Genomic DNA, 11,918 nt, shown 5'->3' with positions numbered 1-11,918 from the left:
TTTTCAAGTTCCGTTTGTCCTCAGGCGAGATTATCTTCTTTAAATTAGTGTGTGTGTGTGTGTGTGTGTGTGTGTGTGTGTGTGTGTGTGTGTGTGTGTGAAAAAGAAGGTCCTCCTGAAAAGTGGGGGGAGGGGGATATTTACTGAAGAAAATCTGATACGTGTGAAAATACTGGAAAAAAAATGAAAAATGAGTCTAGGAAAGCGTGTGAGTGAAAAAGTTTGCTTGGGAAGGTGACAAAGTATGAATAATTCTGGAAAACTGTGAAAAGGGCGGGAAAATGTGAAGTTTAGGTTACATAAGTGAGGAAACACTGGAAAACGAGCCTGTGTAAATGTGGAAAACGAGTCTCTTCAAGTGTGAAAGTATGAAAAGTAAGTCCAGAAAACTGCAAAGTATGAAAAATAAGTGTGAAAAAAGTATAAAAGTATGAAAAATAGGTCTGAAAAACTGAAAGTGTAAAAGTATGAAAAGTAAAGCTGGAAAAGTGCAAAAGTATGAAAAATAAGTGTAAAAAGTGCAAAAGAATGAAAAAATAAGTGTAAAAAGTGTAAAAGTATGAAAACTAAGGCTGGGAAAGAGCAAAAGTATGAAAAATAAGTGTAAAAAGAGCAAAAGTAGGAAAAATAACTCATGAAAAGTGTTAAAGTATGAAAAATAAGTGAAAAGAATGGAAGTATGAAAAATAACTGCAGAAAAGTATAAAAATATGAAAAATAAGTCCAGAAAAGTGTAAAAGTATGAAAAATAAGTGTGAAAAAAGTATGAAAAGTGTCGATGAATGAAAAAAAAGTTACGAAGGTTATTTAAGGATGAAAAGTAACGCTGAAAAGTGTGGAAGTAAGTTTCGAAGGTTATTAAGTGTGAAAGTGTAAAAAGACAAAATTTGAAGATTACAATAAAAAAAACGAAAACAAAAACAAACTTACGATGATTTTAAAAAGAGAGAAAAAGAAGAAAAACAAGTTGCGTAATGTCAACGAAAAGTGTAAACATGCAACTTTTTCCCGCAAGGCTCCCGGAAAAATTCAATACGAGGAAAATAATCTAGGAAACTAATAAAGAACGAGGCAGTTAAGTAGAAAAGTGAAAATAAGTGTCCAGATTTCAGAATATGTAAAAATGGCTGAAGTAACAAGAGAGAGAGAGAGAGAGAGAGAGAGAGAGAGAGAGAGAGAGAGAGAGAGAGAGAGAGAGAGAGATGAACAAATAAATAAATGGATAGATGGATGGATAAATAAATAAATAAATAAATAAACAAACAAACGTACTCGTGAAACTCAAACTTCAAGAATCATAAAATTTGAACAACTCATCGTAATCAAATAAAAACATTAAATACTCCCCCCAAAAAAAAAGTACTGAAACTAAAAGAAAATGCAAAATCTTGAAAACAAAAGAAAAAAATACAGAAAATTGAACTTTGCAGTGGCTAAAAAGTTTTGAACATTACTGTTAAGGAAAAAAATAAATAAAACAACCTTAAACTCTCGAATAATATAAAATTTTTAACATTTAAAGTCCTGAACTGAAAAAAAATGTAACTTGAATTCTTGATAAAGTAAATAAATAAATAAATAAAACAAAGCAAAATAAAATAAAACAACAACAGCACAAAAAAAAAAAAAAAACTAATTAAACTTTTCAAAGTAATCACCTTGACAGCAACACCACTCACCAAAACACTACGTAACAACCTTCAAGTGGTCATTGAAACACCATGAACTAGTGCGATGGTTCTTTTCTACACCTCCGTAATATCAACTGTAGCAGCAGCAGTAGTAGTAGTAGTAGTAGTAGTAGTAGTAGTAGTAGTAGTAGTAGCAGTAGCAGTAGTAGTAGTAGTAGTGCTAGACGCCGGACTAACTGCCCCCTCGGTGGTTGCCGAGAGACTGCCGACGGATCACACTTCAAACTCCTCTTCCTCTTCCTCCTCCTCCTCCTCGCCCTCCTCTTCTTCTTCGACTAAACTTAAATACCTGGCGATGTGTGTGTGTGTGTGTGTGTGTGTGTGTGTGTGTGTGTGTGTGTGTGTGTGTGTGTGTGTGTGTGTGTCGTTCTCACAACTCTGCACTTTTCTCTTTTTTCTTTCTAGATCTCGTGTCACAGTCTTTGTCTGCTGCACTGCTGAGGTGGTGAGAGAGAGAGAGAGAGAGAGAGAGAGAGAGAGAGAGAGAGAGAGAGAGAGAGAGAGAGAGAGAGAGAGAGATTCTTTACCAACACATGCACGGAAGCTGCAGTAATGGCGGGAGGGAGGAGGAGGAGGAGAAAGAGACCACGAGGAGTGAGATTATGATCCACCTCGACTTTGCAGGATTATAAATAGCGTGAAGCAAATATTTACTGCGTGATGATGGTGGTGGTCGTGGTGGTGGTCGTGGTGGTGGTGGTCGTTGTGGAAAGACTCGTTACTTTTTTTTTTTTTTGTATTTCATTGAGGTTTCCGTTTTTTCTTTTCACTTACTTTTATTTCATCTTTATTTATTTATTTATTTATTCTTTTTTTGGCCAGAAGAATATTGTTATATATATGCGAAATTAAATTAGTCGGTGTTAAGATTTACTAATTCAAACTGGTTTCCCGTTTTCTTCTGTTGTATTTATTTTTTCTTAAGACTGCTAAATTTTCATGTTTCAACTGAAATCTTCCGTTTCACTTTGCTTATTATTATTATTTTTTTCTTTCTTTAAGACTTAAATTTTCGGATTTCATTGACTTCCATCTTTTTAACTAATTTATTTAACGAGGAATATTGTAATGCAGTAGATATCTGAAGTCGCGTATCGTTTACATGAAGTACGGTAATGGTGTCTGGTGGACCGACCCACGCCACGACCTGGGGAGAGGGGAGGAACTGGAGGCACGGGCGAGGGGCGGTGGAGAGGTGAGAAGGGAATGGGGAAGAGGGAAGTGGTAAAAAAATATTTGAACTCTAAATGTATATATAAAAAAAAAAAAAAGCATAAAAATTTCAACAGTTTATTAAGATATTTCAGTTAGCCCCACTACACTAGTAAGGGAGGGTTGGGGGGAGGGGCGGGTAGGGGAGGGACAAGGCACAGTAGTCTAGTCAGTCAGTCAGTTGTTTTTTTGGCAACTTTGCTTGTTTATCAGTTATTTGAACATTAAGTCAGCTGGTTTGCGAGTCAGTCAGTCAGTCAGTCAGCTAGTCAGTTCTTCCTTCAGTCAGTCACATCCCTCCGCTCCCCCACAGTCACCCCCTCAGAAGCTCCCCAGACACTCCAGCAGGATGTCTCGCAGCTTCTCCCTCAAAGAACTGTTGGCTGAGATGATGTGCGTGGCAAACTCGTTAATTTGGATCACCACATCGTCGTTGGCCTGCACGCACGCACGCACACACACAAAAAGAGATTAGTTTTTTTTTTTCTTAATCTTATTCTTAACTATTTTCTTAATCTTATTCTTGATTATTTTATCTTATTTTTGTTTATCTTACTTTTTCCTATCTTTTTAATCTTATTTTTTTCATTCGTGTTTTTTTATTCGTCTATTTTATTATTTTGTTTATTTTTCTTACCTCCATTTCTTTATTTTATTCTTATCTTTATCTTATTCTAATATCTTTTGTTTTCTTAATCTCATTCCTAGATCTATTTCTTTTTAATTCTAACATTCCCCGCATTCCTAATCTTCCTCGGCATTTTGTTCAGCCTTTGAAATCTTTAAATCTTTCAGCTTCTACATCCTTTATACATTTTACTCTGTTCTATTAATGTATCTTTTTTTTATCAAGACAACTGCAAATACTAATAAACAGTAAATTACTATCATTATCAGACCTGTAATCCAAAAAAAAGACCTAAAAAAAATATCACAAGATTCCTAAAGTCCCCCCCAGAAAAAAAATAAATAAGTAAATAAAAAATAAAAAATCACACCGAAAAAAAAATAAAATCCTCTAAAAATTCCAAAATGCCTAAAAATGAAAAAAAGCCCTAAACACCCCCAAAACATCCTAAATATGCCAAAACACCAAAAAACTGCCTTAAAAAATGCCAAAACCCCAAAAAACTACCCTAAAAAATGCAAAACACCAAAAAACTACCCTAAAAAATGCAAAACACCAAAAAACCCCCAAAAATGCCAAAACACACCAAAAAACCCTAAAACACCCCTCCAATCACCCAAAATGCAAGTCACAGTCCTTACCAGAGTAATAACAAGGCCCTCTTTGCTGTCATCCACCCTCGCATCCGCCAAGCCAGCCTGCGCCAGCCTCTGCACCAGCTCATCTACATTCAGGTTGCCGTAAGGGTAGCAAGTAGGCAGGCGGGCGTGTGGCTCTGTGTCCCCATCATCTAAGGGCTGGGATGGGTACAGGGAGAGTGGTTAGTGGGTGGTGGTACGCTGGGTGAAGGGAGACTAGTGATGGGAGGTCAGATAGGTGTGTGGTATATGATAAACACATACACACACACCTGTAGGATACAACTAGATGCACACATGCAAACACACCCCCATTCGCCCCTTCCCACACCTACGCCCCCTTCCCTACCCCCCACACACACCTGTAGGGTATATTTATTGTCCCTGGTATGTACTGTGGCGGTGATGGTGGTGGTGACGATGCCAGGCCTAATGGTGATGGGGTTTAGTGCCAGTGCTAGGTCAGGGGTGATGCTCATGGTCTCCAGGCGCCGCTGAATGCCGAGGTTAAGCAGCTGGCACTCCCCATAGGTCAGTGGTGCCTCCTCCTGTGGGTCCCAGAGAGAGGGAGAGGGAGAGGGAAGAAGGGAGGTTATTTTTGTTTTCCGTTTTCTTTTTGTGATGTGTGAGATTTTCACGAGTCATGCAAGAGAAAACAAAATATGACTCAATTTGTGACTTGCAACCAATAAACAAGCAAAATTTCAAAAATAAAAAACTACTTTACTTTTTTTGTCCCCTTCATAGAATAAACAAAGTTCCCTCATACCAGGTCAAGGGTGAGGTCAGTGCGGTGCGGGGCATTGGCAGGCGGCCTCATGTACACCTCAGGCACCACCAGCTTGGCCGGCTTCAGCTCGTTGATCAGCTTTCTTGCCTGGGGGAAGAACGCGCTGTGACACAAGATGCAAGGATGACAAACTGTGTCCTTAATTTTTTTTATATAAGAGAGACACCAGCCAAGGGCAACAGAATTCACAAGAAAGAAATGCCTACTGAGCTTCTGGTCCTCTGAGCCAAGAGTGGTCACAAAAAAATAAAGGATAAGTGTCTTGAAACCTCCCTCCTGAAAGAGTTCAAGTCACAGGAAGAAGGAAATACAGAAGCAGGCAGGAGTTCCAGAGTTTACCAGAGAAAGGGATGTCTGAGAATACTGGTTAACTCTTGTATTAAGGATTTCTCACCTCGACCACTAACCCCAGCCAGTTCTCCTAGCACCATTACCCCAGCCACTTCTCCTAGCACCACTACCCAAGCCACTTCTCCTGGCCTCCCCTGTGCTCTGAGTTCCCACCTGTGTGAAGTCCAGGCTGGTGTCGATGGGGCAGTACACTTGTCGCATCGCCAGGGGCTGGAAGGGCGCTAACACCTCCCCTATGTCAAACTCAGGCTCTGGGAAAGGGATTATATAGTGTTATTTTGAAATGTATGGCTTTCAACTGTGTGGGTTTGAAGTATGTGGGATGTGAAGTGTGTGTGTGTGTGTGTGTGTGTGTGTGTGTGTGTGTGTGTGTTTGTGTGTGTGTGTGTCTCACCTGTGAAGAGGATGGCATTCTGCGGGTTGTTGCCCCACATATCAATGAAGTGCACAGCGTCTCCGAACCGCAGGCTGGGGTGGCCACAGAACACAATGCAGGGCTGGCAGAGGAGAGCACAGGGTAGGTCAGGACAGGACATCAGGGGGCAGGGGATCAGGAGGGTCAGAAGTCAAGGAATGATGAGGGGGGGTGGAGGTCAGGGGGTCTTGGATCAAACCTTAAGTTTTTAGCTGTCAAAACACTTTACAATTTATAACAAAAAATATAATAATAATCATTAATATTTCCCTTTTGAATGGAGTGTCTGTCTAAGCAATCCTTCCTTCTTTAATCTTACAAGGAAACAAAACACTAAAGACTACCAATCTACACTCACAGCTATGATTACAAACACACCAGTCACGCACCTGCCTGTACTCACAGCTGAATCCCTCTGCGTCGAGACTCTTGAAGGCCTTGAGGCGCCCCAAGCGAGAGAGGTGTGCATGGGGGAAGGGGTCGTCCATGGAGTAAACCTTTCCCTGCTTGCTTGAAGACAACCTGGTGGAGGAGGGTGGGTGGTTGAGCTGTGGGGCTTTAGGTTAGGTAAGGTTAAGTGGAAAGGTTAAGTGGAAAGGAAGCAATAGGTGAGTGGTTACGTTGTGGGGTTTGGTAATGTTAGATAGTGGTGGGAGAGGAGTTGATGGGTGGGTGGAAGGAAGGAAGGAAGGAACAAAAAACAAACAAACAAGAAAAGAAAGGAAGAAAGAAAAGGAAAGAAAGAGAAAAAGGAAGGAGGAAAACAAAAAGAAAGACAAAAAAGAAAGAACAGATGAAGACAGCAAAAAAAAAAAAAAAAAAAAAAAAAAAGAAAAGAAAAGAAAAGAAACACAATTACAAACTACCAATACATTCACCACTCCCACCCACTCCCACTCACCACTCGGAGAAGATATTGGAGTACCCCAGGGAGTTCTCAGCACGAGGGGAGACGAAATACATAGGGATGAGAGAAAGGCCGAGATTATCCATATGATTGGAGAGACACTCGAACAGATCGTACACCACACCGCTTGGATAACAAGGCACCAACGCGTTCCCCCCGTTCCTTATCGTCTGGGCTGTGGAAGGGGAACGTCAGTGGTGAGGGGAAGGAGAACGGGGATGTGTGCCTGTTCTTTTATGGGGGATGGGTGTACGGTGAAGGGATGGGAAGGAAATGTGTGGATGTGAATGAATGGGTGTGTGAGTGAAGGGAAGGGAAGGAGGGATTCTGTCTCTATCACTTATCGTAAGGAATGTAGGGATGGGTGTGTGTGGTGAAAGGAAAGCGAGTCGTTTAGCTGTTCCTGTGTGTGTGTGTGTGTGTGTGTGTGTGTGTGTGTGTGTGTGTGTGTGTGTGTGTGTGTGTGTGTGTGTGTGTGTGTGTGTGTGTCTCTTATTTTCTGGGATGTGGACGAATATGTGTGTGACGAAAAGAAAGTGTGGAAGTTAGGCATACTGTACTTCTGACAGGCTGAAAAACTGAGGGATAGACTGAGCGATTGCTGAGGGACAGGCTGAGGATAGATACACTGAACGAGGGGTGAGGGACAGGCTGAGGATAGACAGATAGAGCAAGTGAGGGTGAGAGATAGGCTGAGGATAGAAACAGAGCAAATGTTGGGGTGAGCAGCTGGCTGAGGATAGATAGATAGACAAAGCAAGTGAGGACTGAAGGGCTGGCTGAGAAAAGAATAGAAAGAGCAAGTGAGGGTGAGGGACAGGCTGAGAAACTACTCCAAATGTTGACAGATAAAACACAAACAATTTTCACAGTTAAAAATTACATAAATCCACGTTAAATCTCTCCCTTTCCAAAAATCAACATTTAAAACACTTATTCCTCTATTACAATCTTTCAAATAAGCACTTCTGTAACTCAACACAGATTCCATTAACCTTACATTCTTTATTTATCTGTTACATCCTTGCAAACAATTACTTCACCGATACACTAACTAAAAGATACCAATATTTACAGCTAACCACTAAGACCACAAGAAGCCGGCACCCTCACCCACAGCCACACAAAACTCCCCCAACATGGAGTCCGGATTGAAGAGCGGAGTGTGGTTGAGAGCCGTCATGATGAGAACGTCAGCATTTTTGAGGGAATTCTGGTCGATGGGCCTCGGGTGGGTGGTGAGCGTTGACGACCCACTCAGGTATGCCAGCTGGGGGGTAAAGGGGCAGGGGACAAGTGGTAGTTTAAATATCAGGCATTTTCTTTCTATGTAGATTTAAAGGATAGGTGAGAAGTTGTACCAGAAATACCTCACTTAATATAATTTTTGTTAGTTTTCTTTCTTTGTTTTTCTCTATCTACTCTTGAAAGGGAACGCTGGTAGGGAACAGTATGACAGCAGGTGGTTTCTTTACAGTGCTAGGAAAGAGACAACTGTTTACTAATATAATAATTCATTTTACTGTGATTTTTTGTACAACAGCTGTTTTTTCTCGTTTTTGTTAACAGGCTGTGAAAGGGGAAGGGGTCAATGTACAGCAAAATACATATCACAAAAAAATTCACAGGGAAAATACATCCAATTAATACTGTTTTTTTGGGGAGGGTTTTATAAGGTTCACCACTGCTACTGTCACCACTACCACCACCGCCACCACTACCACCACCACCGCCACCACTACCACCACCAGTGCCTCACCTTCTCATGGTCCGAGCAGATTAGCCAATTGCAGCTGCCCAGACAGAAGCCAGAGCTCACCGCCGTCACCTTCAGGGCCCCACATATGTCCTGTAATGGCAACGCACAGCTATACACTCTTATTTGTGTGTGTGTGTGTGTGTGTGTGTGTGTGTGTGTGTGTGTGTGTGTGTGTGTGTGTGTGTGTGTGTGTGTGTGTGTGTGTGTGTGTGTGTGTGTGTGTGTGTGTGTGTGTGTCATTCTGGTGTTTTATTTTATTTTTTTTTTGTAAGTGAGATTTGAATATGTTATTTTTGTTGTTCTTAGTCAATTTCCTTTTTGAAATGACAGGATATTCACAGCAGCAACAACAATAACAACAGCAACAACAGCATTCAACAACTTTCTAATATTCTCTTCCTGGATCCCTCAGACAACAACACATTACCACCACCACCACCACCACCACCACTGCCATCACCACCACCACCACTGCCATCACAACCACCACCACTGCCATCACAACCACCAACAACAACAATAACAACAACAACTAAAAAAAAATGACAATACTTTAGACAACACTCAAAAACTCAATATTTTCATCACCGAACCCTGAAACAACAACAACAACAACAACAACAACAACAAAAATCCATCACAGCATTTTCACAACAGCCCACCACCACCACCACCACCACCACTCACAATATTTTCATTATAGGCCACAATCTGGACGTGGCTCAGGGCAGCGTTGATGGCCTTCATGGTGTAAGCTGCCTGCCACATCTTAGGCGACCGCACCTCGGACAGTGGCGGGGGCAGACAGCGGAGGTAGTTCTTCCAGCGAGAGGCGTGGCGTGCCTTGGGGGTCCTCTCTATGTACTCTACCAGCTCCTCCATGAACAGCCTGGAGGAGAAGGAGGAGGAGGAGGAAAAGTGTGGAATAATGCTTAATATTTCTAATTTATATTGTTTTTCTTGTTTTGGGAGAAGGAAAGAGAAGAAGGAAATGAAAATAAAAGAAATAATTAAGGAAAAACACTATAATATCTTATCTATTACACACACACGCACACACACACACACACACACACACACACACCTTCCAATCTGCAGCGTGGGTTCCGTCATGAGCACCACGCCCCTGAAGCCAGTGTGATTGGTGATGAAGGGCAGCGCCAGCATACTGTGGTAGTTGGACACCAGAATTGCATCCACCTCCGAGAAATCCACCAAACCTGAAGCGGGTGGAACGAACTCTGGCGGGGAATCCACAAACACTCGGTTCATGCACTCCCTAAGCTCCTGGAAAGACACAACATTAACCAAGACTTTTATTGAGCTTTTTCTGCTTTTTCTTGCTATTCTGTCCGCATTTTTGATGTTCCAGCAGGAGGGTAGAATTAAAATGAGAAGAAATGAGCGTTTATTTAATTTTTTTGCCTTTTGTTGCTATTTTACCTGTATTTTTAACATTCTGGCACCAAAACAGAAGCAGAATTAGAAGAAAAGGAATGTTTGTTGACTCCTTATCTGTCTTTCATTGTTATTCTGTCTAATTAATATTTTCTTAACTCCTGTGGGAATATGGGGCCAGAATAAGAAATGGAGTGTTTATTTAGCTTTTTCTTCTCAGTTTTGTTGGTTTTCCATCTAATTAATACTCCCACGGCTCATGAAAAACACAACCTAAGTGACAAGATATGCAGTGTTTGTTCTGCTTGTTTTCTGCCTTTCGTTGTTAGTTCTTTCCATATTTTTTTTATTTGATTCCTCATTTCTTTTCTTTCTGTAAGTCTTTTTTTTCCTCTCTCTCTCTCTCTCTCTCTCTCTCTCTCTCTCTAACTAATACTCACAAATTCTAACTAACAACTAACTCACAAATTCCTGACACAAACAATAAACCCCACAATAAAAACAAGGCAAGGGTGAATGAGTGAGTAAGTGATTGCAAGTGAGTCACCTTGCATCACCCTGCGTCACCTTGAGTCACCTTACCCCCTCCAGCTGTGAGTCAGTGTCCCGCGGCACCCAGGTGTTGAGGGAGTTGAGTCTCGCCGAGGACACCAGCGGCAGAGGCAGGAAGTGACTCACGCTGGTCATGTCGAGGCCACAGTCCAGCATGAGTGTACAGCTCTTGAAGGTGACCACATTGCATGGCTTGTTGGGGTGGCCACTCAGGCAGTACTGCAACACAGGGTCATGTTTGGGTCATGTCTGGGTCATTGTTTGGGTCATGTCTGGGTCATATTTGGGTCATGTTTGGGTCACTGTTTGGGTCATGTTTGGATCATGTTCTTAAAGGTTTAGGTCACCAATACAATATTAAACACCTTTCAAAATCTTAACAACTTTCATTAATCACTCAAGTAGTAATGCAAACACAGGGTCATGTTTGGATCATGTTCAGGTCATGTCTTTAAATGTTTAGGCCACTAATACAAACTCTTGCTAGAACAAAAAAAGCACCATTCAATATCTCAGTAACTTTTCTATAGTAGGTTAAACTATTATTAAAAATCAATCAGGAGATAAAAAAAAAAGAACAAAAGAAAAGATAAGAAAAAAAATACATTGAGAAGAAATAAAAAGATACATTATTGAAAAAAATAAATAAATGAATGAAAAGAAAAAAACGAGAATAATAAAAAGAAAGGAAAACAACAAACAAACATCCTCAACGCACTTAAACATGTAGACAACTGTGCTTTTGACCAGACTCAAAAACTGACAGAAATATTTAGTAACCAAGAGTAAGAAAAATAAGTGTGGGAGGACAAATACTTAAACTTACCAACTTCATGATGAGTGTTTGGTGTGCATTCAGTGGCGGGGAAGAGCAGAGCAGAGCAGGGCAGGGCAGGGCAGGGCAGGTCACGTCAGGTCACGGCCGGTGGGGTGAGGGGTGTTACATGTCTGGGTCGCGTCCTGGCTGGCATGGAAGTGTCTTAAACATAAATTTCCCTTATAAAGACTCTGTAGACAACCTCAGTTTATTAATTGAGAATTATCATTGACCTCTGGGCAAAAAAGTATACCTTTTCAAATCGTGACCTACGTATTGAAGGGTAATTATGAGATTAATGAAATTAATTAATTTGAACCTAACCTATCGGAAGAAAATGCAGATGTTATTTCGATATTAATCTAATTTTTAGGATCCCCCTTTTTGATTCCTTCAATATCAAACTTCCTTGCTGTAATATTTGGACCGAATCAGCTGAGTTCGGTAAATCCGACATGAACTTATTAATTATACTTGTCGTATTTACCATAAGGAGCCGCCGCTGTACAAGCACGCTGTTGTTAAAGGAAGGGTGTGTATTTAATAGCTTACTAGTCTCACAACGGCAATTCCTCCAGGTAAGTGAAGGTATTAAGGTGGAGTGAACAGCGGCACTGACGCGATGTTTGTTTGGCTGTGCTCGAGTCAGTTGTTGATGGTCGTGGCGTCTTTCTATCGGCGCTCAATTTACTGTTATCACTGGCTCTTTATTATTATCATTATTATTATTATTATTACTGTATGTTCATTATCACTGGGC

General features: G+C 41.0%; 2 protein-coding genes across 6 annotated transcripts in view; both read right to left on the bottom strand.

The window, feature by feature from the left end:
- Window positions 1-648, bottom strand: part of LOC135094780 (glycine receptor subunit alpha-3-like) — an 11,063-nt gene extending 10,415 nt beyond the window's left edge. For 2 of the 3 annotated variants that reach the window (XM_063995143.1, XM_063995144.1), the window contains exon 1: window positions 1-638. This exon is cut by the window's left edge and continues 60 nt beyond it. The gene's annotated coding sequence lies outside the window, so the exon portion shown is untranslated. The other variant, XM_063995145.1, reaches the window with a different exon arrangement.
- Window positions 649-2,967: 2,319 nt separating this feature from the next.
- On the bottom strand, window positions 2,968-11,865 carry LOC135094677 (integrator complex subunit 9-like). Of its 3 annotated transcripts, none has more exons than XM_063994985.1 (15): window positions 11,711-11,865; window positions 11,168-11,305; window positions 10,372-10,560; window positions 9,476-9,678; window positions 9,079-9,280; window positions 8,392-8,481; window positions 7,746-7,902; window positions 6,627-6,807; window positions 6,115-6,247; window positions 5,705-5,807; window positions 5,464-5,561; window positions 4,939-5,046; window positions 4,532-4,717; window positions 4,173-4,328; window positions 2,968-3,341 (listed from the first exon to the last, which is right to left on the bottom strand). In XM_063994985.1, the coding sequence occupies exons 2-15, from the start codon at window positions 11,174-11,176 to the stop codon at window positions 3,225-3,227; spliced, it is 1,932 nt and encodes a 643-aa protein (XP_063851055.1). In that variant the 5' UTR covers window positions 11,177-11,305; window positions 11,711-11,865; the 3' UTR covers window positions 2,968-3,224. The 3 variants fall into 3 exon arrangements, with proteins under 3 accessions (XP_063851055.1, XP_063851056.1, XP_063851057.1); XM_063994986.1 differs by having other exon boundaries at window positions 11,168-11,301; window positions 11,711-11,842; XM_063994987.1 differs by having other exon boundaries at window positions 11,168-11,320; window positions 11,711-11,806.
- Between the last annotated feature and the right edge of the window lie 53 nt (window positions 11,866-11,918).

The sequence above is a fragment of the Scylla paramamosain genome, chromosome 46 (genome assembly GCF_035594125.1).
Source record: "Scylla paramamosain isolate STU-SP2022 chromosome 46, ASM3559412v1, whole genome shotgun sequence".
In the NCBI taxonomy this organism is placed as follows: Eukaryota; Metazoa; Arthropoda; class Malacostraca; order Decapoda; family Portunidae; genus Scylla; species Scylla paramamosain.
The sequence above is the reverse complement of the archived record's forward strand: the minus strand, read 5'-3'. Positions and strand labels throughout refer to the sequence as shown.

Coding starts and splice junctions, on each gene's coding strand:
- LOC135094677 (XM_063994985.1), bottom strand. Junction 5,047..5,463: donor CCAGCCTGGACTTCACACAG/GTGGGAACTCAG, acceptor TTCTTCCCCCAG/GCAAGAAAGCTGATCAACGA. Junction 4,329..4,531: donor ACAATAAATATACCCTACAG/GTGTGTGTGGGG, acceptor TACCCATCCCAG/CCCTTAGATGATGGGGACAC.